Consider the following 27,505-nt stretch of genomic DNA (forward strand, 5'->3'; position numbering starts at 1 on the left):
TAAGAACAGTGGACCTGCGAGCAAAAAGCATGAGTTCAAATCCTGCTTCTGTCACTTGCTGCATAATCTTGGGCAAGTTACTTAACCTCCCCATACTTCTGTGTTCTCATCTGGAAAATGGTAAGATTACAGTATATACCACAGAGGGTTGCTATGAAAATGAAGTGGGTGCTACATGTAAAGCACTTAGAACAATGCCTGTCAATGGTTAGTCTTCATTAGATGATAGCAGTTGTCATTCTAGTCTGTGGGGGCCTATTCCTCCCAGATGACACAGTCTCCAGGGCAATGAAGTTTTCTCTGGAGTTTTCCTTCATGGAGCAGGGGATGGTAAGGTAAGAGTCTGGGCAGTCATGCCCCCCCCCACTTCCAACACAGAAGTCTCTATCAGAGGATAGAACCTGGGCAGGGGTGTCCTTTAACAACTGGCCCTCCATGGTCAGGGGAGCTCTAATTTGTAGCATATGCCCATTTCTATGGTGTAAATATGCCCACTATGGCCTATTTCAACTGGCTCACAATATTCCTGAAAATTTAACAACTGTATCAAAGGACCTGGGAGTTTCAGATGGTCTATAGTGAGTACAGAAAAACCTGCCATGAGATACAAAAACCAAGAGAAAAGGAAGAAGGAGGTCATCCTGTCTTGGCAATAAACTGGCATCCTTTAGACTAAGCAATGTTTCTCAAAGTGTGGTCCATGGACTATCTGCCGTGTTTGGGGTACTTGTAAAAATAAGTTCCTGGGCCTCAATCTGGATCTATTAAAGCAGAATCCTGGAAGTGGGACCAGGAATCATTTTTAAACAAGCTGCCCAGATGATTCTGAGGTTTGAGAACTGCTAGGTTAGGGACCCCTGACTTACCCAAGAAGTCAGGATGGGCCACAAGGCAGGTGTGAATTCTATAGAATATTTTCATAGCACGGTTCATTATCCACTGTGAAAAATCAGAAACTCAGGCCCTGAGAAAGACCAGAATAAGCAGGGAAAGCACCTTAAGTCAGGCACAAGGAGATGGTTCTAGATGAGGGAAATGACCATGGACTAGTTATATCAGTTCTTTCTCTGGTCTAACTGTTTAGGGCAAACTTTGGAGTCAGCATGGAAAGGCCTTGCCTGGCACAGAGCACAGCTCTCTGTTGAGACTTTGCAGACCTACTGGGTGAGAAAGGGCCCACAGAGGGGTTGGGAGCTCTGGAGGTTTTGTCCTTGGAGGAAGGTGAGTACAGCCCTGGACAGCCCCACCCATGGCTCCGGGCTATCTGTGTATCGGCCCTACTCGGCATCCTGGACACTAGGGCTCTAACAACTTAAATAATTTTTATTACAAAAGGAAGAAAAGACCAAAACATCCCCAAAATTTTCCCATGGGCTTCCCCCTCGGTGCCAATAAATAAGGTGGGGGAGACTGACCGGAGGAGGGGTGGGGGGTCATGGTTCAGCAGAAGTGGGAATGCAGAGCCTAGGCAGGGATGGGAAGGACATCCAGCCCCTCACCCAGTCCTGGCACTACGATCACATTGGCCGGAACACAGAACTCTGTACACTGATAGCGACAGTCTCTGGATGTGTCCCGAGGAGCGTGGCCAGAGAGGAAGGTCATGCCTCAGGATGGCCAGGCTGGCTGCCCCACCCTGCAGCCTTCTGAGTTCTGGGCAGCATTGAGTCCAGCCGGCTCCCTGCTGGCTCCCAGGGAATCTAGCAGCATCAACTGAGGTGCAAGCCCACTTAAGAGGGGCCTAAGATGGATGGAATGAGCCCTCCCCATTGGGGGAGACAAGTATGAAAAATCATAGTGAGAGCTGGCTGGGTTGGGACCCACTGGTCTCTAGGATAGAAAGAGAGGCCACCCCCCACTGCCAGCTCAGCTTGCAGCTTTGTCACTACACCATGACGGGGGTGGAGGACGCTGGCATTGCCCAAGTCTCAGTGATGTACACCTGTGGTGGAGGAGATGGTAGAAACCAGTGTCCCCGCTCAGGCCCCTTCCAGGGCCAGCGCCCTCCTGGCAGGTAGGCCTTTGGACCCATTTGGGCAGTTCTGGGAGGGCAGTAGAGGGATCCTTTCAGCTCCCTGCCCCAGCCATGCCCAGTGAGTGGAAGCTGCCCTCTTCCAGCAAGAGACGTCCCAGGCGGTAGAGCAGCTGGGGGTACCAGTGCACACCCTCCCCTGGGGTCCAGCTGCCCCACGCCAAGTTGTGAAACAGTCGCAGGGGCCAGAAGGCCAACTGAGCCAGATGGTGGTCAGCCACGGCCGCGAAGCAAGAGGCCACCACGTCCTCCACCACCAGTGTCCCATGCCTCGTTAATGGGGCGTAGGCCCCAAGGGCCACATGTGTGGAGACGGCTGCCACTCGGGCAGGCTGCAGGCCTGGGACCCCTGCCACCAGCACATACTGGCCAGGCTGCACTTGGCTGGCAAACGTGGCCCGGAAGTGGGTGGCTGGCTCTGTATGATTGCTGGCCGTGAAGAGCAGGTGGGCGGGCGTGAGTGCCAGTCGGCGCGGGGGGTCCTGGGTCTCGATGACCTGGAAGGCCCTCAGCCTGTCTGGTTCGCGATCGAGGAAAATGAGTACGTCGCTGAAGGTGGGGTTCCCATCCTCCCCCATGGCCAGCACTCGGTCTCCTGGCCTCACGGCTGACAAGGCCACACGTGCCCCACTCTCCAGGCGCACCTGGGCTCCAGCAGGGAAGCAGCCGCCTGTCTTGGCCGCGGCCGAGTGCTCTGTGGGAAGAAGGGACATGAAGGCATTACTGCTGTGGAGCTTGGACTCCCAGTCACAGCATCCCTCCCCCGTCCAGCCAGAGGTCCTCTTGCTCCCAGGCTGCCCCCCATCACCATATCCTGTCCCCACCCCCCCACTTTCCATGCAGCTTTGAATCCACCCCAGCCCACAGTGTGACCTTCTGCCCTCCCCACCAGCCTAATGCTTTGCCAATGAGAGGAGAATACTGAGGCTCCAAGACCCAGTGGGTGTGAGGGAAAGGGCCCTCCTGAAGCCCAGGTGAAGCCCCCCCCATCTGCTCCCAATCCTGACAAGGCTGTGAAGTACTCAGAGAGGCCAGAGGTCAGCTGAGCCAAGCAGTGGTCAGCTGTGACTTGACACCCAAAAGCTGCAGCTTCGTCGAGAAGGCAAGTTGCTTAGCACCTCTGGCATCTGGATGTCCCATTATTTCTCACCCACTGCTCAGATGCTCCCCAAAATTGCCCTCTCAGACTGACACCCCAAGTTCTATGCCAGAACCGGCCCCTGGAGTCTATACTCCAAGGGAGAGGAGGACCAGTCAGTGGCAAGAATACAGACTCCTGGGGAAGCTCAGGGTGAATGGCCAGGCCAGGGTGCGGCTCAGTGGCAAGGGTGAAATCACCATCTTCAGCTCATGTGCTGGGTCCTTGTGCGGGGACGGGACACCATGGCATCAGTGGGTGGGATGCAGAATAGTGTTTGGGGGTTAGGAGTTATGAAGGCAAGTGGCTACCCTAGGAGCTGGCACCTGGCCGATGTTAGCAGGTGAAGGGTTGATGTGACTTGAAGCAGACACAGCTGGCAGGGAAGTGCTGAGAGGAAAGGTGGGGGGGGGTCACCACCGTGAGCCCAGGTGGGATCAGGAATAGGAAAAGCCTGCCTGGTCTCAGTGTGCCAGGTCTGTGAGTGTGGCAGCTGCATGGGGCCGGCATGGAGGCCTGAGCCTGCAGCGAGGGGGGACCACGCTGGCAGTCACACAGGAACCATTTGAAGCATCCACGACTGGGTTCAATGCAGGTGACAGGGACTCTGACAAGATTTGAGGGAGGGGACGAGGCCCCAGTGCCTGCCAATTCTGATCAACAAGGCGGCCAATCCGGGAAAATCCACTTTATTAAGTCCACTCTGTTTATTCTTGCCCTCATGGCTGGCTTTGCCCCCAAATGTCCAGCTTCAGGGCCCTGGAGGAGAGGTTGGGGACGCCTGCGCCCCCTGAGAGGGGCGTACACAGTGCCTTAAAGGGCCTGACCTGCAGCTGGGCTGTGGGTTCTGAACCTCTGGGCTCCTGGCTCCCGCTCAGGCACACTGGTGTCTGGGCACACTCTGGCCCCTGGTCCCACCCCACCCCCTAGCGTTCTGCTCCACACTGGGTGGGGAGGCCGTCTCTGTCAGCCTGGCTTCCTCCATCTGGCCAGCTTGCTCTGTCTTGCACCTCCTGCAGCAGGCTCTGGACTGTGGACCGCCAAGTCAGCACCCAGCGTCGCTGGGACAGGGCCCTGTCTCCCTAGGCTCCTGCCATGACACTATCAGGCACGGGTCGAGCAGGTGGTCAGGAGCAGCAGCGGGGAGCGCCGCGGACGTCCTCTTCCCCGGGGTCCCCGCCTCCATCCCTGGGAGGGCCTCTTCACCTTCTTGGCCCCGGCGGGCCCAGCGCCGCCTGTCCACGCCCTGCGGCCCCGGCCCCGGGCCCAGCCCCCCGGCAGCGGCTCACCGGACTTGACGGAGCAATGCACGTGCGCCTTGGACTCGTAATACACCCAGTCGAAGCCGGCCTCCACTGCCAAGCGCGCCAGCAGTCCGTACTTATTGCGGTCGCGGTCCGACGTGGTGATGTCCACCGCGCGGCCTTCATAATGCAGTGACTCCTCCGAGTGGTGACCATCTTCATCCCAGCCCTCGGTCACCCGCAGCTTCACCCCGGGCCACTGGTTCATCACCGAGATGGCCAGCGAGTTCAGGCGGTCCTTGCAGCGCTGCGAGAGGAAAGGAAGCCGAGTTAGGGGGAGGAGCTGGCCCGCGTGCAGGTTACGGCGCAGCCTCGTCCCTCACTCTCCCATTGCACTCGCTGGAGTCGGGAAACCGGGGAGGTTGCTCTATGCCTCTCCCCTAGGAACAGGGAGCCCTTAAGTGCTCCTTCCCTTCTAGCATCAGCTGCCCCAGGGACCTGGCCCGCGCGGTGGCGCCACAAATCTGGAGGGCGCGTCGATCCGCTCATCCTTGGGGGCTTTTCTCTAAGGTCTCTCTCTCTCCTGCTGGGATTACTTGACCCCTCCACGGACAGGGCTCCACCTTTTGAGCGCCGGGTCCCGACCAGGGACCAGGGACCGCCTGCTGCCTGGAGAATAAAGGTGGTAGCAGAGCTGACTGCCGGCAGCCGGCCTGCTAGGCGTGCAAGGCTCGAGGCGCCCAGTAGGTGTCACCGTAGCCCCAGGGCTGAGGCCCCCGAAGCGGCCAGGGCGCAGCAGGCGCGGCAGGTGCGAAGCGCCTCAGCAGCCTGAGGGTGTGTTGGAGGGGAATCCCAAGCCTGCCTGGGTCCCTCGGCGCCACAGAGCATTCCTGCTGGGACCCTCATGATCCAAAACCGGCCCGCACCCGCTCAGGGGAGGCGGCAGCCCGGGAACCAGAAGCTGGTGTAAAGGCCAGCGCCTGGCCTGGCCAGATGGAGGACCATGCGGATCGTCTCCCGCTGCAAGGGGTGCGCTCCGGGGTGATAAACCCAGGCAACGTTCTCCCTGAGTCGAGAGCCCTCAGCACCTCTGCGCCGCCCCTGTCTGGGAAGGGACCCGAGAAACAGAGCGTGTGATCTCAGGGAGCCGGCTTCATGCTCCGCCTCCCATGGGGTGGGAGTCGAGCCGCGCCCTGGGGGGAGGACGGCAGAGATCATCGTCTGTGCTGGCTCCCTTCGTGCCTGGAGCCCAAGGGACCCCGCAGTTGACTGGGGGGAGGGGCCTGGGGGAGAGGGGCCTTTCCACAGTCCTTCAGTTTGAGGTGCCAGGCGCTCCCAAATGTAGGCAGCCCACGTTTCGAACTACCCCCACCCCTCAGAGCCCGGGCCCCACGGACCCTTGGACTCGGTCTTCCAGGAGCCAACAGCGGCTAAAACCCAAGGCCCCGTCGGTCCTCCCAGGATGCATCCCAGGATGCAATCTAGCTGGAGGCGCTCACTGCCCGGGGAGGGAGCTCCGTGTGTTCCTTGCCGCCAGGCTTCTAGCCACCCACCTATGTCCGCTCCGCGGCCCCTGCTCCCCGCCCCTCTATCCCCCACCACCCCTCCCCTCCTCGGGTCCAGAGCCCGGGCACGCGCTGTCAATGATTGCCCAGCCCGTGGCCCGGATCCTTATCTGCATTCCTCGGCGCCCGGCCCGGCCCGGCCACCAGCCAACCTTCGCCCCGACACCCGCCGGCCAGACCCGGCGCCAGGGCGCATGCTGAGGGCCGTGGTCTAGCTGCCGTTCCCAGAGCACCTAGAAAGCAGGCCGCCTGCCTGCGGTGGAAGCCCCGGGAGACCACTAAGGAAGGGGACGGGGATCTCTTCCCTTGCGAACACGGCAGCAGGGAAGAAAGTTTGCTCTCCGCCCCCCCACCCCCACCCCTTCCCGAGGCGCTTGGGTTGAGCGCCGGTCCTGTTCCGAGCACGCAGAGACTAAAGTTAGCCCTGCTGTGGGGCTGTCCGGCATCCCAGCCCCTCTCTTTCAATCCATCCCCGCCACCAAATCCAGGGACCCCCCGCTCCCCCCTCCAAGTTCGGTCTCAGAGCCCGGAGGCCTGGCACCTCACCCTTCAACTGCAGCTGCGCCTCTCAGCTCTCGGGACAGACACGTGGGCTTGCCCTTCAAGTTCCCTTCCCCACCTCCACCTCCTGGCTCTAATATTCCCCGCTGTTCCTTAAACCCAGACCCCGCCGGGGCGCTGCTCCAGGAGGGGGCAGCGCTGAGAACCGAGAGCGCACGGGAAGGAAAGGCCAGTGGGGCCCCGGCGCCCGGAGCTTCTTCGCCTCAGGGGTGCCAAATCGCCTCGAAATGAAAGGGGCGCAGCCGTACGGAAGATTAGGCCGGGAGGGACTGGTGCCTCCCAGAGGCGCAGGAGGCAGTCAGGTAGAGGTACCTCCAGGTGCCGCATCTGACCCGAGCCGCCAGCACTCCGGGGCAGAGGGGCCACCGCCAACCGGCTGGGCTGTGGCTCTTGGCAGCGGGGAGCTCTTCTCACAGCCTCCGGCGGGCTCGGGGAATGCTAACACTCCGCCGGGACCCCGGCCGGCCCATCTCGGCGAGAAGGGCAGGTGCCAGGGGGCGTGCCAGCCAGTCAAGGAAAGGTGCCAGGGGGCGGGTAGGGCCGGGCAGGTGGCGGTGCTTCGGCGGCGGCGCCCAGCGAGGGCGGTTCGCGCTCACCTGGGTCATGAGGCGGTCGGCGCCTGTGTTTTCCTCGTCCTTGAAGATGATGTCGGGATTGTAGTTGGGGGTGAGCTCCTTGAAGCGCTCCGAGCTGCGCGCGATCTTGCCTTCGTAACGCCCGCTGGCGCCCAGGGTCTTCTCGGGCACGTTGGGGCTGAACTGCTTATACGCGAGCGGCACGAGCTTGCGCGGCGGCCGACGGCGGCTGCCCACCACCCGGCCCGGCCCGCAGCCCCGCGCCGCCGGCACCAGCAGCAGCAGCAGGAGCAGGCAGAACCGCAGTCGGGGCCGGAGCCGGGCGGGAGACATGGCCGGGGAGCCCGGGAGACCGGCGGGAGAGGACGCCTGGTGGGCTGATGGGTGGGCGAGTCGACGGGAGCGCTGCGGGGGCTCAGGCGTCCGGGTGGCTCCGGGGGGCTCCAGGTGGGGGCGCCATGGGCGGCGCGGCGCGGCGCAGGGCCGGCGGGACTCAGGTGCAGGGCGGGGGCCCGGGGCCCTGGCTGGTGGCGGCGCTCTGTCCCCCTCGGCGCCTCGACTCTGAGCTGCCCGGCTCGCCGGCCGCCAATAAATAGGCCGGCCCGTTTGTTTTGGCAACGCGGCGACGGCGGGGGGCGGCGGGCGGCGGGGCTGCGGGCCGCCGGTCTGGGCTGGGCTGGCCGGGCCGGCGGGCTGGCGGGCCCCGCGGTTAGCACCCCGGCCCGGCGGTCAGGCGGCTGGGGCGGAGCGGGAGCTGCTGCCGTCTGCGGCGCAGCCCGGGGCCGAGTGAGAGGGGAAATGGAAGAGATCCGGGCTCGGGCCCCGCGCAGACCGCACCCTACCCATGTCCCTGCCTCCTGTGCACTCGACAGCAAACCTGCGGCAAGGGCAGCACAGCCTCCTCCCCCTCGGGCGGGCGGCCGCGGCACTAGCCAGCCCTCGTCCCGCTCGTTCCTCCGCCGCGCGTCCGCCCGCCCGCTGCCCTTGGCGCCCCCTGCACTGCCTGAGTCTGCCCTCACCGCCCGGACGCGCCCCACCCCGCCTTGGCCTCGCCTCTGGGCTCCCCGCGGCTCCGGGGTGCCCCGCCAGGAGCTGCCACCCCCACAGAGACCGCAACCCACGGCGCGGCCGGACGCGAGGGGCGGGGGGCAGTGGCCGGACCGCATAGCCGCCTACGGTGTCCCTTGCGGGGAAGTAAACCCAAAAGGCAGGAGGCCGCTCATAACCTGGTGCCCCACCCTGGCCCAGGAGGCGCGTCCTCTCAGCTTGCTGGAGCTGAAATTCTGTATCAACCCGGTGCACATCCCACGGCCGTCCGGTCTGAAGCTGGGAGTGGGGAATTCAGCCTCATGAAGAGTAAAGGGGCGGGGGGCTTGAGCTGGAAACACTGTTAAAAGGAGCAAGATGAAGTTGCGAAGGAATAGGCCAAGGTGTAGAGAAGAGAGGCTAAATGGTGACATCAACAGAATACGGGCGAACCCCGACTGACCACGTTGAAGACGGGCAGGCACAGATCGCAGGGACTGGGGCTTGCTGAGAATGCAAAAAATGATTCAAAGCCGCAGCACACAGGAGCTGCTAAATAACTCTCTTAGTTCTACTTCACAAGTGAACAAGGGCAGAGAATGCGTGGTGGCAGTCAGAGACGTAAACATGGGTTGTGTGTGTATTTTAATATGACATTCAGGAAAGCTGAATGAATTAGGATTCATTCTGTTAAAACAAGAGAAGACAAGTGTGTTAAAAACAAACACCACCACCACAAATTATGTAATTTGTTTGCAGTATTTTCTACAAATTCAATAGAGATAGAAATAAAAGGGTGAGAAATAAAACGGTTTAAAAATTCTCATTGCAAGGATATTAATACAATAGGTACTGCTTATGTGCCGGATATATGGAAGCTATTAGATATTATTATACTAAGCATTCTACTTGCATTATCTCATTTAAACTTACAACTCCAAATGAGCTATTATCATCCCCATTTTGAAATTTCCATTTTCAAAAAGACTGAAGATTGTGCAGTTCAGAGAAGAAAAGCAACTTGCTCCTGGCTGAGGGATTCACCCCCTGCCCCCCAACACCAACTGACCCCAGAGCCCGGGCCCTCACTGGGCAGCACTCAGCCATCCAGTACAGCCTGGGTTTTGGACACTGGTAGATTTTCACAGATGTACTCACATTTTCTCTGGATCGATTTTATGAACACAAATTCAGAATTGGAAGGGACTCAAAAGAGAGTGCTTAATCCAAGCACTTCATATTACAGAAAAGGAAACTGAGGCCCACAGAAGGGAATTTAGGACGGCTCCACCAGGGTGGAGGGATGTCTGTCACTTGGAAACAAAATGGCTCGTTTCCTTTAGTTCTCTTTGCCTGTACTTCCTCCCCACACCGCATGTTTGTTCTTATATTTGCATTCAGATTCTGTGTCTCCCAGTCACAGATTACTGTAACATTGCTTCTTTTCCTTGAAAGCTTCCAAAGTGCTTTCATGTATGTTTCTCGGGGTTCAAGAACTATCCCTGCAATATTCCCCACCCCCTCCCTCTCTCCTGCTCAGATTTCTGGGGCACACTACTCAGCCAGGTCAGTACCTCTCCCAATCAAGACAAATAAGGGCTCTCTGTTTTTCAGAGGTCCAAAAAAGAAAATCCCATAGGCTCCCATGGTCACCTATCCTGGTGTTTTATAATAACTTTTTAGAGAAGTTTTGCTTTAAATTCAATCTTTCTTTCTTCCTCGTCTCAAATGCAAATTCAACACCTTTCCTCTTTTTCTGGCCATAGAGATTAGGGCCCTTATCCTGCTTATTATCCAGTATGCATGGTCTTGAAGAGTTGTTAAATTCACTTTCAATCTTCTTTTCTCCAAGTGAAAGACAATTTCTTTAAGCTTCCCTCAGAGGTTCTACCTTATAACCATTTATTAACTTTACCATTCTTCCTCTCATTTCTTCTCTTAAGCTGTGATCCTGTTGAATACAAATCTCTGGTGAAGATCCATCAGCGTCAAATAGGAATTACTTATACAGTGCAGATATAGCTTGGCATCAGGGGTGCTTCCACAGCAGGGCAACCTTGTCGGTTTAGATTGTGCTCCACTAAGTCTAGACCCTCCTCGGCCTAGTAACTTAGGAGCAGTGACCAGGGTGTGTCCTGGGAGAAGCAGATGGGGGGCTAACATTTATTTAGTCCTTTCTCTATGACAGGTGCTTTAAGCACTTAGTAAAAATCTTCAGAATAACCCTCTGTGCACAGCAATTATCCTCATTTTACCAGTATACAACTCTAAAGCTCTAGAAGTAAAGTAATTTGCCTGTGGTCCCACAGTCAAGACTTGAACCCAGAGCTTTTTTGCTCCAAACCTATAATCTTTTCTCAGGACACAATGGCCATTCAAGATCTGAATCTCAAATTTAGGTCGGCTTCAGTCCGATCTCCTTCAGTGGAGGAGGGGGGAGAGAACGACAGAGTTTGGAAGCATCAGTAATTTCTACAGCAATGACCTTGGAGCACTTTTAATCCAATTTGGGGCCTAAGGACCTTGGTCATTTCTTAGCTGCCTATGTTCTTAGCTGTTCAGTTGATGTAGGGTAGCTTCTGAGTTGGGGCAATCCATTAGACCTATCAGACAAAGCCTGGCTCTTTTTCTGGTCGCTGCCAGGCTTTTGCCTGCAGTAAAATTGGAGGACCGAGGTGTGCCATTCTGGAGGCACCAATGGCCTGGGGTCTGAGCAGCAGCAATAGAGTCTTATCAGGGCACCTCACATCTGAGTCCTGGGCCTGTTGGTAAAATCACTTTTCTTCTCTCAACTTTGGATCTCTTCTACCCCTCAACCATCTCTATTTTGAAGAAAACAAAGTAAAATCTATTTGGATAATATGATTTTTTGCTTACAAGAGTAAAAGTTGGGAAAATAGTTTGGAAGGAAAGGGAGGGAGAAAAATACACCATTAGAACCTGATAATTTAAACATCTGTTTAGTAGATTACCATGTTGGCATTTTTAGTCAATCTTGAATTTAACACCATAGTACAAATACACTGTACTAATAACGATACACACACACACACACACACACACACACAGTGTAGGTCCACACTTCTATAATCTAGTCTTTTTTCTCCTGATCCTGCTTCTTGACCAGATCAATCCTGCTCTAAATCCACAGGTGCTAAGCCACAACCAGACAAGTTTCAGGAATGCAGTTAGTCAGATATCCTCCACTGATTCAGTGCACAGCAGCCCTGGCTCAGTAGAAAGAGCACTAAGGCCTGGAGTTGGCAGATCTGGGTCTGAAAACTCTCTTTGATATCTTTTACCTGTGTGGCCTTGAGCAAGTCACTTGACTTTTCTGAATTTTAGTTCTCTCATCTGTAAAGTGAAAATTAATATCACCTACCACGTAGGGTTGTTAAGAGGGTTAAAAATACAAGCTGTAAAACACAAATCTTACGTATAATTCATTTTCATCCTCTGGACGGTTCACTGGCAGTAGCAGTTCTCTGATTCTTATTACTCGTCCACGGGAAATACATCAGGATGCTCATATATGTGCACCCAAGACAGTGGTGGGGATTAAGAGGCCCTACTTCTTTCTATCAGGGAAGCATCTACCTTGTGCATGCTAGTGTAATAGGCACAAAAGGATGGAAAATGCAAACAGAAAAGTAGAAGACATAGTTGTCCTCAAGGTATTTACTATCTAACCTCAAATCATGAAAATAAAAGGCAGTTACAAAGCCATGAATGCCATTCATAAATGAGTACAGAATAATGCATTCTAAACTAGATAGGTTAATAGATAAGATGAACTTGATCTAGAAGAATATGGAATTAAGAAACAATTAACCTGGGGTTAGACCTCTTGGAAGAGATGTTTTGAAGGAGGGAAAGGAATGACTGAAAGAAATGAAGAGGATGCTCAGGAAAGGACAGTGGCCCAAGCAAAGATGCTGGCACTCGTAAACATGAAGAGCCAAGTTGGATGATCTAGTAGAGGGGAGAAGCCCTAATATTATCCGATGTAACCTTCACAAAAACCTTATGAAGTTTACACAACCATCTTCATTTTATGAATGAGGAACTGAGGCTCAGAGCGTCTAAGTGAGGAGGTTGGAAGATCTGGAGTTGGAATCCAGGCCTGTCTGACTCCATAATAATCCAGTTTCTTGGTGAGTGATTCCTAGCACAAGCATGCTGGGCTGACCTCTGTTCAAGTCACTCATTTTCTCTCTAAATCTAGGAAACTCTTATTATCTTCATCTTGAGCTTTTTTTTTTTTTTTTTTTTTTTTTTTTTGTGGTACACGGGCCTCTCACTGTTGCGGCCTCTCCCGTTGCGGAGCACAGGCTCCGGACGCGCAGGCTCAGCGGCCATGGCTCAGGGGCCCAGCCTCTCCGCGGCATGTGGGATCTTCCCGGACCGGGGCACGAACCCGTGTCCCCTGCATCGGCAGGCGGACTCTCAACCACTGCACCACCAGGGAAGCCCCATCTTGGGCTTTTAAAATTCATACTCTCTTTGACTAACCATTTCCCCAACTGGTTGGGATCATTCTGACTCCAACTGTTGATTTTTTGAAGAGGTTACCAACTCCACCAAATTTCACCCGTATGCTAAAATGAAAGAAGCATGCCTGTCTTTCAAGCCTCTGATCAGTGCAGAACACATTTGGAGATCCAGTTAGAGCCACTCAAAACTAACAATGCTTTAAAAGCTGGCTATTGATTAGAAATGGGAATGTCAAGTTACCTTTGCCCTAACAATAAGCTCATTACAAGGCACTTCAGAGAGATTCAAGCATTAAGGACCTTGCTTTGATGACTTTGACAAGGTAGGAAAAAGTAGCAGAATTAGTTACAAAGAGAGTATTTTCCCCTCAAGTCAGAGACTAAAGACTGTGTGAAACTCTTATAGACAGAAAGACACTTGCAGACAGAAAGACATACATATATTTCTGTATATGGATAATAACATGTTTACTAACTAATGGGCTTTATTTCCATCCCAGTGTCTCTATTTGGGAAGAAAGCGAGAGAGAGGCATGGACGTATATACACTATCAAACGTAAGGTAGATAGCTAGTGGGAAGCAGCCGCATAGCACAGGGAGATCAGCTCGGTGCTTTGTGACTGCCTGGAGGGGTGGGATAGGGAGGGTGGGAGGGAGGGAGACGCAAGAGGGAAGAGATATGGGAACATATGTATATGTATAACTGATTCACTTTGTTATAAAGCAGAAACTAACACACCATTGTAAAGCAATTATACTCCAATAAAGATGTAAAAAAAAAAAAAAGAGAATCTTGGAAGATACTAGTTCAGTGAATGAATGCAGCAGAGGGGGAAGGGGTTCTACTCTTACTACTCAAGTGATGCTCCTGACATGCCTGTCAGCTTTCTGTAACTGGGTCTGTACTAGTCCACCCACACTCTCTCACCCATCTCTCTTGGTCAAGATAGCACCCTAAGGATGCTGGATCTATAGCCAAAGAAAGCAAGAAGGTGTACAGTAACTTATTTTTTAATAACGTGTATTCTTAGTTTCTGTAAAATGACAAATTCATTCTGTTATGGTTATAGCTAACAAAATGGTATTTAATCCCCACTCTCACCTTATGACTGGTTGCCCCAAACAAAAAAGATTACATCCATTGATATCCACAAATTTCTAAAACCACTTCAAGATACTGCTGGTGTGGAGGTGTGTGTGTGTGTGTGTGTGTGTGATAATCCTTCTTCATATATTCACTCAACAAGTATTTCTGAGCGTCTACTAAGTGCCAGACACTGGTGAGGTGCTCAAGATGGGAGAAAAAGAAAAAAAAGATTCCTGCCCTTATGGAACTTTATTCTAGTGGAGAGGCATTGGGGAGACAAAAATAAATATAAAAATAAAAAATATTACTATATATAAAATAGATAACCAACAAGGTCCTACTGTATAGCACCAGGAACTATATTAAATACCTTGTAATAACCTATAACGGAAAAGAATTTTAAAAAGAATCACTTTTCTGTACATCAGAAACGAATACAACATTGTAAATGAACTATACCACAATAAAAAATAAAAATAAAAGTAAAAAAGTAAATATGGATTATAATGTGTTAGAAGGGAATAAGGACTGTGAACACAAAACATGAAACAGGGTAAAAGGTTGAGAGTACAGCCAGCCTGTGGGCAGCGGTCCGAGGCCAGGAGGCAGGTGGCTCTGTTAAGTAGGGGGGTTAGTGGAGTCCTCATTGAGATGGTGTGATTTAAGCGAAGAACTGAAAGAGGTGAGGGCTTCAACCAAGCAGATACCTAAGGGGAGAGCGTTTTAGGCAGAGAGAAATGCAAAGAGCAAAGGCCCTCAGATGTTTGCATATTAGAGAAATAGCAAGGAGACCAGTGAGATCAAAGATGAAGCAAGGGGCAGATGGAGTGAATAAGCTTGACTTTCTACTTTCTGATCATGGGAGTGTTTTTCAAACTTTTTATGAAGCTCAGAGTGAAGATAACCTATCCTTTAAAGAGATTTATGTATTGACATGTAAATACAGACACAATGCAGTTAAGTAAAGGCAGGTAACAGAACAGAATTTATCCATAGGATTCTTTTAAATTTTTAAAAAAAGAGATACATACTCATGGCTCTCACTTGCTTCTTCACACACTTGAAAAACTTTGGGGGGAAAAAATCTATGCTTTAAATATCATCTTTGGATTGTAGACTTCTTGAGAGCAGAAGATATGTCTTTGTGGCCATAAGAAAGCAAATAGCATAATGCCTCACTGGTGGGAATTCTAGTGAGTAAGCATTCAATATATATATGAGTTAATACATGTCTAAGTGTTCCTGTTTCTTATTGAATGTGGGTTTTTCTATCTCATTCCCAACACATTTCCAACAAACCCATGCCATTCCTTTGAATTCTTTTGCAGTGATTTGGAATGTTCCTGTTGGACCTTCCCATTTTGCAGTTCACGTCTCTGTACGGCGTAACCAACTTGGTTTCTTACATCCCCTTTCCTGGTCAGGAATATAGCCCATTCTTTAAAGATTTCATGGGGGATCTTTCTTCACACTGAATTCTTCCCACTAGTTACCCAAGTTTAACTGTTGAAATGTTTTCCGTCATCTTTAAATTATCTTGATATCAGTTTCATACCTGCTTCAATTTGATTTGATGACTGCCATTAAGGTATTTTTGAGATTCCCACACAGAAGCATACACAACTCTTAGATTCTTAGTCCAAGGCAGTAGTTCCCAGATGTCTTTCTGATGGGAAGCTCAGCTCCCACCAAGCAGTCCCTGCTTTAAAATGGCTTTGAGGAATGACCCTCAGGAGCCACGCCAGTCCCTGAATCATCATATAGCACCCCAGGTGGGAAACATCAAATGTCCTCTGCTGTTGCTCTACTGCTGCCCTATATGAAGAGATTAAATACCTGCAGTTTCGTTTGGCACGGCTCTGCTATTTTCATTCTTCAAATCCTAAAAATGCATACCCTTTGACCGTTCAATAGTCCACGGTGCTGCAACTAGGGCCTCGCTGTACTTCACCTCATTGACTGATGACACCTCCAAAAGCAGTGTGGTGGCAACTTGTGCCCAGTGGGTGTGTGACAGCCAAGTACAAACTCAAAGTTGGCCACTTCACAAGCTGGATACCCTAGGATCTACAACAGGAACGTCCTCTGCCTTTTCCCGAACGTAGCACATGTTAATTTTCCCCTTTAGCACAATCCAGACACTGCATCTTTTTGTTTTTTTCCACAATGCCATTGTACAGTTTACCTATTCCCTCTGTCCTGCTATTCTAATTATATAAATTACCCTGCCACAGTTAACTTGTACTTATTAAAGAGAGCACCAAAATGGACATTACCACTACCAGAAAAGCACTCAAGTTGGGGTATCAGTATCACCTTCATACATCATCACAGTATTATTTATATTGCTGATATATCAGGTTACTAATGAAACAGAAATATTTATTACCAGCTCCCCCTCCCCCAACCAGTGCCTTCCTATTCCCCCATATGTGACATACGACCAACTGGCATTGCTTTGTGCCCTGGAAGCACCAGGCAGTAGTAATAAATGAAACTGGCGGTCTTTCCTTCTCATCTGGCAGGAGTCTTTTTCTGTCTTGAATAAGGGGTCTCTTTACCATCCAGGATTCCCAGTAGTACTGCTCTTGACCCCTGAACACACACCCACACCCAGCGGGGGCTTCCCCACCAGCTCCAACTTGTTTCACCACCCCCTGCTCAACCTTCAAGGCCTGGAGTGGGAGGGGCAAGACAGGATGGAGTGTCAGTCGAGAGGATTACCCTTCCCCTACTCCATCCTCCCTTCTCTTGTCACCCATTTCTGACTGGCTGTCGATCCTATCAGGGGTCCATAAAGCCAGGAGGACTCTGGCCCAGGAGAGGGGGGTAGGGGTTAGGCAAACAGGCCAGGGAGGCAGCTGGTTGAAATTTAACCACAATATTCTTGGTCTCTATTGTTTTGAGTGAGGCCCAATATTTCCACAGCAGGATTATAGGATCTGATTAACCATGTTAGACAACAATGCCGAGCTGGGATGGGCTTCCCCTTCCAGCTGCCAATATGAAAAAGTAAATACAACACCCAGATTTCAGAAGGGACTCCCAGCAGCCCCCAAGCCCTACTCCCCAGTTCTAACTCCAAAGTGAGGGGAGGGAGGAAGAGTGTGACACTGCATGCTCCTTTAACTCCTGGCCCTCAGCCGCCAGCAGGACGAGTAACCTGGCACAATATTCCCAGGTGAGTCAATGGCTGTGTGCTCCCCACACCCTGGAGTTTTCCAATGCTTCTTCCGGGTTCCGCTAGGCTGGCCCAGATTCTCAGGAACCCAGGAGAGTTAGGTGCTGAGAGGCTAGCGCTCACTCAAAGGGTCCAGGAGTGTGGAAAGCACAGCAAAATCTGTTGGGTTCCAGGACAGAGAAACCGAGGGCAGGTAGGATTTCACAGCTGTGAAGAGACTGAGCCTTTAGTAGAATGCTTCGGTACCAGGGTAGAAAAGTGAGACCCCAGAATTGAGGGGAAGCTTAAAGCCCACCATAAATCCAAGTCTCAGGAGAAAGTATTCCTTGATGGGTCTGGGATGGAAGACAGAGGATAGATGGGCTTCTAGATCCTCAAGTAGAGAAGGATTCCCTAGGGTCCCTCACCCATCACAGACAGACAAGCTACCTCACACCCTCCCCTCTCTGAATGTTTCCCCTCAGGGTGGGATCTTCTGAAGCCCTGTCCAAGAGAACATGGAAGAAAAATAGAGCATTAAGAAGCCCTCAACAAGAATACCCTGTAGCAGCTTCCAGGAGGTCACAGCAGCTAGGGAAAATCCTCTCTCCAGAGCGTGGGCTCCCTTCTCTTCTGGCATTTCTCTCTGTATCTAAGTGCCTAGCAGAATCCACTACAGTTCTGTGAGTCCGTACATCTACTCATGTTGGTAACAGGGACTAGGAACCAAGGGTCTTGAGCTCTGAGTTTAGTGGCTTCCTTGTCGAATGTCACTTGCTCCTTTTGAACAGTTTCTTCTTCAGGAAAATTAGAAGACAGAAAAATACTTCTGGGAAGAGCTCAGAAAAGCATATCGTGATTGCACGAAAACCCAGCTAACATAACATTGCACCCTTTAGTAGTATAATGCCAACACAGTGAAATTTTTTGATTTAGCATTAAAAACTGACCCTGTTCTCAAAGAGTATATGCCAGCGTAAGGATGAAAACAAAAAGCCCATAGGAAATCTGTAGATAAACACTGATTACATTAACAGCACAAATAGTGAGGTGGTGGGCAGAACAGATAAAGTGGGCTGACGACACCACGAGGAAGGGTAATTAAGAGGATTTTAGGTTTCCCCGATACTTTCGGGAGCAAATCCCCTTAGCTTTGTAAACAGGAGGAAATGAAGGACAGAATAATTGGAAGAAGGAAATGCCCCTGGTGACAATGTCAAGAACGAGACCAAATCTAGGACGAGGAGAAAAGGCACGGGCTTTTCCATCCGCACTCCCACCATCTCTGTACAGAGAATGACACACCGGCTCCTACTGATCTCCCAGCAGACCAGGGAGGAGGAGGTAAGGGCTTCGGAAAATGGGAGGTTTAAGTGAACAGGAACGCAAGAAAAGGGAGTTCAAATGGACCACGGGATAAAATTAAGAAGTAGCGGGCTGAGTATTCAGGAGACTTGAGCATCTCTCCCTCCCCCAAGTGCTCACCGAAGGTGAACTGTATCAGGCCTGTGGAAGGATCTTGGTCCAACAGGAACAGATTCTTTCCAAGTCCAGAGTACAGGAGCTCAGCTCTCACTCTTTGCCACTTTACACCCTAGGGACTCCAGGGCTACTTCCTCAGGATTCAGTGGGCAGAGACTAGAAGCTCCTTCCTCCCTTTTCAATAATTTTACTACCCCTTGGAGACACTCCTTGATCTGGGAGATTGGATGACTGGTGACAGAACAGAGAATGACTGACCCTCGTGGGGTTTTCCAGGACCCAGCTCGGGCTCTGCCCTCAGGGCTGCTGAGAAAGCCCTCGGTGAGGCCTGAAGAGAGGAGGTGCTGCCCAGCTGGAGTGCTAAGGGATGAAGATTTCTCTCCCAGCAAAGAGCTGGCCTGTCCTGGCTGACCGTGGGGGAGGGGTGAACCACCAGCAGGGCCAAGTAGGCCTTGCAGCCTAGGTGGCGCTATTTCTCTACTTTTTAGGTCAAGTTCCTGCAGGAACTTCCTCGAGGTCCCTAGTCCTGCTCCTGGTTTGCTGGCTTGCTGCTGTAAACCACCTTATATTATTTTTTTTTCTAAAAATACTCCAAAGCAATTGAAAGAGTCCCTTCTCCCACCAGCCAGCCCTGGCCCCAGCCCCAGCCCCGGGGAGCGGGTGGGTAGGCGGGGAGGTGGGCCACTGCTTTATTAAACACAGGGAAAACTAATATTTACGGAATAAAATTTATGGAGCAGCCACGAGAATTCGACCCTTTTATGTGCATGTGGAGTGGGGCTGGGCCAGCCTGGGGGCCTCAGGGAGGGGCCCAAGCCAGGGGGCAGGGCTGGAATACAGCCTGGCTAGGCCAATTTGTCAAGGCAGGGATTTCCCTGGAGTTGCCCTGGGATGAATGGTTTTCAAACACCACCCTTTGCTTTGGGGGGCAAGAGCTTCAGAGCAAGAATGACTGAGGCAGGGCCTTGGGGAGCAATGTTTCTCTAAGGGTGTGTTTGGGCAACACCCCCATGGGGGCAGTAACCTCTGGGGATAAAGGGGGCAGTGGGAGGGGAGGTCATTAGGCATACTCTTACTTAACCTTTTTAAAAAGTTACACATTCTTTTGAGAACATGAAAAGAAAAATTATGCTGTTAAGATTTTACTTATAATTTTAGGGGATTCACAAACCCCTGATCCCCCTCTGATTAAAAATGCCTGCTCTAGGGCTTCCCTGGTGGCGCAGTGGTTGAGAGTCCGCCTGCCGATGCAGGGGACACAGGTTCGTGCCCCGGTCCGGGAAGATCCCACATGCCGCGGAGCGGCTGGGCCCGTGAGCCATGGCCGCTGAGCCTGCGCGTCCGGAGCCTGTGCTCCGCAACGGGAGAGGCCACAGCAGTGAGAGGCCCGCGTACCGCAAAAAAAAAAAAAAAAAAAAAAAAAAAGCCTGCTCTTGAGACTGTGCTCTTAGGGCAGAAGGATCACCTAGGGTAAAGAACCCTTATTTTCCCCCAGCTTGCTGCAGAAGTCTTTCCATTTTTCATGTGGTCTCATACCTTGAAATCTGGCCATCTAAATTATGCCAAGAGAAACTAAACAACAAAGTAAGTCATCTGATAGATTGTTTTTACATAGTTCCCAATTCACTTCAATGACAGTCACCACCAGGGCACAGACTGGGTCTGAGGGTAAAGAAAGTTATCAGCAGCAACTGGGAATGAGCCCTGGTGGAGCTCTCTCAGGCTCGGCCAGCAGGTAAAAAGGCCTGGTGGTAAGTCCGGGAGTCCGCCAAGGCTCCTCCCTTGAAGAGCTAATAGGGAGTAGGAAGAACATCCTCTTTGAAAAGAGGTAGCGTCACGGGAGAAAGGAGGACGTTACATCCTTCCTGGAAGATGCTTTCGGTCATGTATGTGATAATGCAGGTTAGAACTCAGCTGTCTGGGTGCAAATTCTGGCTGTTACTTATTAGCTGTGTGACCTCTGATGAGTCACTTAGTCCCTTCAAGACTCCATTTCCTAGTGGGTTAACAGTATCTTCTTCATATGATGCTGTGAGGATTCAATGTCAGGCACTTATTAGAGTACCTGGTATACATTAACTGGTAGCTGTTTATTATCGTTATTATAACCATTATTATTTTATTATTACTTGGATCATCCTCTTTCCCCCAAGACTTGACATGGGGACAGACACACCAGTCCCAGCCAGAGAGGACATGTGGACGAGGAGGCCTTTGACCATCATAAGTAACTGAACCAGAAAAGGCCTTTACCTAACAGCCCCCAGTGAACACCTGAGTTCTACTTTCCTTCCTGTCTCTCCAAGGTGAAGTTTCAGGTGGTCTTACCTATAGAGGAAAACCTAGCAGAGAAGGCCAAGGAACTCTGTGAATCCTCTTTTGCTAAATCTTTTTTTTTTTTTTTTTTGGCCATGCCACGCAGCTTGTGGAATCTTAGTTCCCCGACCGGGACCACAGCAGTGAAAGCACCGAGTCCTATCTACTGGACAGCCAGGGAAGTCTCAAATCCTGCTAGATTTGTCCAAAGAGTTCACTTTCTAACTAAGATTCTGCCTATCTCATACAGTCTTTACATATTTTCCTGCTAAGCACTATTCATTCTATACATCAATTCTTTGGGTTCCAGAGAACTCCTCTGGCCATATTTCCTGTTCCCTGTCATCCTATCTTTTCTAGTTCTTCTAGTTACTATGTTATTTGAAGTGAAGTGAAGGATGGGAAAATAAAATTCCTTTTTCTCCCACTCTGGGAAACTAACTTGGCCCTAGGGCTCAGAGCTCTTTGTAATTTCAATCCCATATTCAATCCCATATTAACCTGTTGTCTATGCCTTGGAAATAGACAAAACACACCCCATATCAAGTTGGACCAAAATAGCACAGAAACCATATGTTCTGTTATCTTGTGCCCACCATGGAGAGAGGTCTCAAGATCAAAGCTCCCGATTGGAGGCTTGGCACAGGCCACAGAAGAGAAGTATAAGAAGAACCTGAAGGATTAGACCGAGGGCCTAGACTTCATCCAGAGACAACGATGGGGTGGGACCCAGTAAAGTGAAGTGAGTTGGTTATGTGTCCCACAGATAAGCAATCTCAAAAGCAGGGGAGTGTGAGTGCTTTTTATTCCATGCTAAAGAGAGGAGAGGGTCTCTGAGGAACACCTGGGACTGGCTAGGGACTCTTAAGAAAGGTAGACAAGGCTTCCTAAGCATGCTGTGCCTTTTTGCAGACCTGCCCCATATACCTAAAGTCCATGGTAGATCCTGGGTCTAGAGAACCTTCACCAAAAGAAAGGAGGGTATGGGATTCCCAGAGATTGGGTTCCACTCGGACAGGGAAGGCCAGTGCCCGATGGATTGGAGCCAGGATTCCCTCAGTTACTAGTGTCCATGCCTGTCAACATGAACTTCAGTTATCTTGCCCTTACAGTGGAGTCCCTGACTGGGTAACTCTGTGTCAGAGATGCTGTTGTCACAGGACCTCCTTTCAAGGTGACACTAGGAAACTACTCTCCGAGTCCATCCTCAGCAGTTGAGACAGTGACAGGTTAACTGAAGAGCCCCCTTAGTTTCTTCCTCTTGACCTTCAACAGCTGAGGTCTCTGCATAGGGCCTGAAGTAACCTAGAAAAAAAGGAACCCAAGTTAACAGAGGTTTTAAACAGTTCCACTTAAGTTAGGAAAAGAAATTCCTTCCTCCCATGGCTCTGGTTAAGACGGGTGGCTGACGCAGGAGGTCTGAAGTCCATGTCAGGCAGTGAATGTGATATAAGACTCTACGCAGGAGATACGCACATCACTTCTCCCCTAGGGAACAACCTCATAGACCATCACTGCAAGTGAGATAAGGCAAAAAAGGAGTCAAGGTCCATCATTCAGAAGGACTGCAGAGAGGATACAGTAAGGGAAGATGCAAAAGACCATGACTCTCCATCTAGAAATCCACAATTTAGATGCCTGGTCACAAATATCCCCCAGTGTTGTTAAGGCAGTGTCAACTAGGTGACAATTCCAGGGACCACTGGCTTGGGAGCTATAGGTGCTGACTCTCCCAAATCTTGAAATGCTATCTAGGAAGCTGCTCATGACTTACGGTGGGCTCTGTTTCAGGCACTGGGAGGGATGGTGCTGAGGAGACTGGTTCTTCTGGCTGATTCAGAAGTTGGCTATCAGTTCCTTGTGAGGAGGTGCTGCTTGAGGTCTGGGGATCTCCTGAAATCAGAAAGATCAAGGGAAGAGAGTGATAACTGCCTTTTTCTCACCAGAAAGGCATTAGCATTTACCAAGCATTCTGATAAAGGCCAGGCTTTGGCACTAATATGGAAACAGACACAAATCCACTTCCAACTAACTTCTGGAAAGCACTGTTTCTATGATGAAGATTCTCCAGGACCACTTTAACCATGTAGGACAAGAGTTTCCCTGACCCAAAACAGCTCACTGTTCTTCTACATATTGCCTGCCATGTCTCAGGTAGGGAGATTAATTTTTTTCCTGGTTCTCTCACTAATTCTCCTAAGCATGTAGACCAGTCCTAATAAAGCTTTCTTCAGTGATGGAAATGTTCTGTATATGAGCTGTCCAACCTGGTAGCCACTGGACACATGTAGCTATTGAGCACCTGAAATGTGCAAATGAGGGGATGAATTTTTCATTTTATTTAACTTTTATTTATTTAAATTTAAATAGTCACTATTAGCTAGAGCTACCATATTGAACAGCACAAACCTAGACCCTAACTCTAACCCCAGGAGACCAAGTACCTCTGGAGCTACTCACCAGTGTCTCGAAGCTTCTGTCCCACTTGGATCTCTTGTCTGGTGACTGCCATATACAGACTCTGTAGATTTGTGACAAAGGGTTTTCCATCACCAACACTGCATGCCTCTGGTAGTTTCTACAGGGGAGAGGAGATGCTATCACTGGTGACATGGTATTGCTAGAGAAAAGAAACTTGATATCCCACTGGCAGAACTGGCATCAACCCTAAAAGAATTTATATACAGAACTTAGATCCAATATAGGACATCCATATCCAAACCTGTTAGGACCAATATAAAGACCGCTTGGGAGGTCTTCTCCTCTGAAAGGCAACTCCAAACAAATATCTTTATTTCCTTCAATACTTGTCTATTATGTTTCCCCATGAATACCTCATAGGTCTGTAGGTTCTTCTGTCCAAAAGGATGACCTCTTAGAGGACTGTTTTACGAAATCATTTCCCTAAATTGTCCCTGAGTTGTACAGATTACTATTTTAATTAAATTCACTCCTAAACTTTTACACTGGAGAGAGAAAAAGGATGAAATCCAGGAAAGGGGAAAAAGAGCAAAATGGGAATGACAGACTTAGAGACAAGAAGAAATTATGGAGCTATGACATTCGGTCAAAGGAGATGGGAGAAACACAGTTTACAAAGCTTTGGAGGCTTGCCTGCCATTTTATATTTCTTATGCAATCCCATTGTGCTTTACTATAATCCATGAACTCACAATGGGGGTGATATTTCCCCCAAGTGGGGAGAAAATTTGCTCTTGGGGGATGAAAAAAATCTTACTCTTTTAAAGTATAAAGCACAGATACACAAATAGTACATAAACAGAATTTTGGTTTATCTATGGTATTAAAATTTCCTGAGGGGGGATGATTAGGAAAAAATGTCTTAAATGGTTCCTCACGGAAGTGACAATGAAAAAAAATTGAGAAACACTGCTACAATCACATTATATTTATCTGTTTCCTTCATTATGGAATGAACTGTGGATTTATATCCACAGCCAAATGCTTTGCCTAGTTCAGGTTTCATATACTTGGCTGAACTGAGTTTAAGTAATGGCTGAAGACTTAAGAAAGTGCAATAAAAATGAGATGAAAGAGTATGGTGTCCAGTGGACCTAAACCTGGCTGTACTTCAGAATCTTGGAAAGGGCCCAGAACCACTTCGTCTGTCCCTACGCATGCAAATCGCCATGGCTCCCAGCCAAGTTAGCAGGTTCTCCAAGGGAAGCCATGCCAACAGCTCACATGGGAACAAGCCCAAGAATCCTGGATTGGCCCACATCTCATGTCAAGGGCACTCTCTCTGTGCTATAAGGGCATTCATTTCTGAAAACCCACTGTGGGAGAAGGATGGAAGAGAGAAAGTGGGAGAAGCAGTGAAGTAGTTGCTGAACCGTGGTCAAGATTATACAGCTCTTTCCCTGAGCATGGTGGTAGCTGAAAAACTTATTGATCCCTGGGAAATGTAACATAGATTTCTACTCCAACCCTATTCACATAAAGACTGTATCAGTCTTGGACTTTCACTGGAAACCGCAGATGTAACATAGATTTCTACTCCAACCTTACTCACATAAAGACTGTATCAGTCTTGGACTTTCACTGGAAACCGCAGACAATCAATCAGGAGCCTTGAGTGCAGACGTTGCTTCCAGCAGTAATCTCACTAGGAGTATAACAGCCCTCTTCAGCAGCATTCCCTGAGGAATGAACTGAAACAGGCCACCGACCTCTATCTCACCTCACTCTGCTTCCTAAGTTCAGCTCTCCAACCCCCAAGCCACCTCCTCCAGCAGAAGGTCCTCTACTCTATGGCCAGAGAGCCCTGACAGCAGAGAGGCAAACGGCTGTTCTCTGTACTCACATCTCATGTCTCTGGGACCTCCCTTCATACTGCTCAGGAAGTGTGGCCTCTCTTAGGGTCACCCACACACGGTTTGGTAGGCACTGCGCTGCCTGTACAAACGGGCCAGGCAGAATCTAGGCAGTCCAGGGTCATCTCCTCCTGCCCTTTCTATGGAACTAAACAGACTCATAAAATTTCCAGGGTGACCTTTAGCCAGTTCATGTATTTAGTCTCAAAATGAAGTGCCAGAAATAAAAGGCCACTGGAGCTACTGCTGTCCTGGACCTAAGTCCAAATCCAGAACCTGTATCTTAGCCCTTCCTCCATCCTTCCCCTTCTCGGGGAGATCTGGTCCTGCAGCTGCTACCAAAGGTCATCCCACCCGATTGTCTATTCTCAGAAAAGTACTAGGAAGGGAATATTGGTACATTTCCTGCATATTTACTAAGTGCTAGACACTGCTCTAAGTATTTAAAGGTATCAACCCATTCTGTCTTATTCACTGCTATTTCCCTGGCACCTAGAACAACCTGGCCCACAGGGGATGCTCAGTAACTATGTATGAATGAAGGACTATGGTAGGCATGAGTATGACCCCATCTTGCTGAGGCAGTTACAGCTAGTAAGTGGTGGAACAAGATCAGAATGCAGACCATGTGGCTTCAGGGCCCTCGCATATAACAACTACCCTATTTACTTCTCTGAAGCATAGAATTGTAGTCTAAAGGGCAATACAGCCTTCCCCGGGATTACAGTCCTTAATTCCTTGCATCACAGATCATCTGCATCACAGATCATCAGCTGCACCCATCCAGCTCAGAAACAAGCTCCCTCAGGGGACAAGAAAAACATGAGCAGATATAAAGGAGGCAACTGGCCCTACCTGGAACTCTCAGAGGGCTGAAGGGCCATACCCATAATCCTGTTCTAGCTGCTCCCCATCATCACTGATTCCTTGGGTATCATTCTCAGAATATGCTAGGGAAGACAAGTGGTGAGGCCTGAGCCTGGGAATGAGAAATATTAGTTCCCTGTGCAGGACAATGGTAGGGGTGAGCTGGGGCGGGCAGCAGAGATCAAAGGGAGAAGCTGGAGTCAGGACTAAGAAAAGCAAATAGCAGTGCCCCCTGCTATAAGTACACCTGAGCCAGGAGCAAGGTGTACCAGCCACAAGCGGGTCACTGCCCAGAATGGGGAGGGGAAGAAGAGCCAGGTCAGTCTACTGTATAATATGTTCATCTGATTAACCCAGAATCAATTCCACTCAGCAGAAAAGTTACTGAGATTCTACCATGCGCCAGGTACTACAGGACTGGGGGAGGGGAAGTGGATGCACCAGTCCTTCCCTCCTCAGAACAGGACAGAGTTAGTATAAAGATAAATAAGTCAGGGCTTCCCTGGTGGCGCAGTGGTTAAGAATCCGCCTGCCAATGCAGGGGACACTGGGGTTTGAGCCCTGGTTTGGGAAGATCCCACATGCCTCAGAGCAACTAAGCCCATGTGCCACAACTAACTGAGCCTGTGCTCTAGAGCCCTCAAGCCACAAATACTGAAGCCCGCGCGCCTAGAGTCCATGCTCTGCAACAAGAGAAGCCACCGCAATGAGAAGCCCGCGCACCGCAATGAGGAGTAGCCCCAGCTCGCCACAACTAGAGAAAGCCAGCACACAGCAATGAAGAGCCAATGCAGCCAAAAATAAATAAATAAAAATAAAAATAAAAAGATAAATAAGTCAGAGGCCCTGCCTCGAAGAGTTTACAGTCACACGTGGGACAGAGGCAGATGCAGGTATCCCTCACTTTTTGAAAATTTGCTTGATGCCACTTTGCTTTTAGGAAAAGCCTACATTAATACCTGTTTTTGCTAACTGGAAGAAATCCAAAAAAGATTTTCACTTTTATGAAAAAAGGTAATTTCTCCTTCACTTTACCCCATTTCAGCTTATGAAATGGTTCATAGGAGCGCTCTACTTTCAGATAGAAGGAGGAACCTGTATGTGTGTATGTGTGTTTTTCAGGCATTATGCTATAACAGAGTTATAAACAAAGGGTAATAAGAACCCAGAGAAGAAGGAAGGGACCAAGTCTCACTGAGAGTCCTGCAAAACACTTCAGAGGTGGTGACATTGAGTTAAGCCTTTGCAAGGTTAGACTTTGAATGTGGTGGAAGTATTTGAAGCACAAAGGTGTGAAAGGACAGGACAGGTGGACAGATCTCGTGGGAAATGAGACTGGAAGGCTAAATTCATATCCACGAGATGGCAAAGGACTTTGTTTTCTGAATTAAGGATATGCCCATGGGAATCCCTTTTGTTTCACAAAGTGGCTTTCTCTGCTATACAACTACTTGCCAAGGCTTCCTTGGCATCAAACTATTACTGATACAACATGGAGGAGTCAGAAGTTTCCTCAAGGTTTCCCTTTCGAGGCTTTCTGCTACATTTAGAACCTCTTCACCACTTACTGCTGGTACTGTGACCCTTTAAGAGCTACAAGAGCTACATCACTCTCCTGTCTCCA

General features: G+C 50.2%; 2 protein-coding genes across 3 annotated transcripts in view; both read right to left on the minus strand.

The window, feature by feature from the left end:
• Positions 1 to 1,595: 1,595 nt before the first annotated feature.
• Positions 1,596 to 7,448, minus strand: IHH (Indian hedgehog signaling molecule; the record flags this gene model as incomplete). The annotated part of the gene is made up of 3 exons (XM_081242550.1): positions 1,596 to 2,726; positions 4,460 to 4,721; positions 7,137 to 7,448. The coding sequence occupies 3 exons, from the start codon at positions 7,446 to 7,448 to the stop codon at positions 2,068 to 2,070; spliced, it is 1,233 nt and encodes a 410-aa protein (XP_081098676.1). The 3' UTR covers positions 1,596 to 2,067.
• A 14,020-nt stretch (positions 7,449 to 21,468) lies between these two features.
• NHEJ1 (non-homologous end joining factor 1) overlaps positions 21,469 to 27,505 on the minus strand; it is a 76,051-nt gene continuing 70,014 nt past the window's right edge. For both annotated transcript variants that reach the window (XM_081243170.1, XM_081243171.1), the window contains exons 6-8: positions 23,141 to 23,258; positions 22,455 to 22,573; positions 21,469 to 21,985 (exon numbers count right to left, since the gene is read on the minus strand). In XM_081243170.1, coding sequence (XP_081099296.1) covers positions 21,911 to 21,985; positions 22,455 to 22,573; positions 23,141 to 23,258 — 312 coding nt within the window. In that variant the 3' untranslated portion in view covers positions 21,469 to 21,910. The remainder of the gene's footprint in view (positions 21,986 to 22,454; positions 22,574 to 23,140; positions 23,259 to 27,505) is intronic.

The sequence above is a fragment of the Mesoplodon bidens genome (assembly GCF_964165515.1).
Source record: "Mesoplodon bidens genome assembly, chromosome: 8".
Lineage (NCBI taxonomy): Eukaryota > Metazoa > Chordata > Mammalia > Artiodactyla > Ziphiidae > Mesoplodon > Mesoplodon bidens.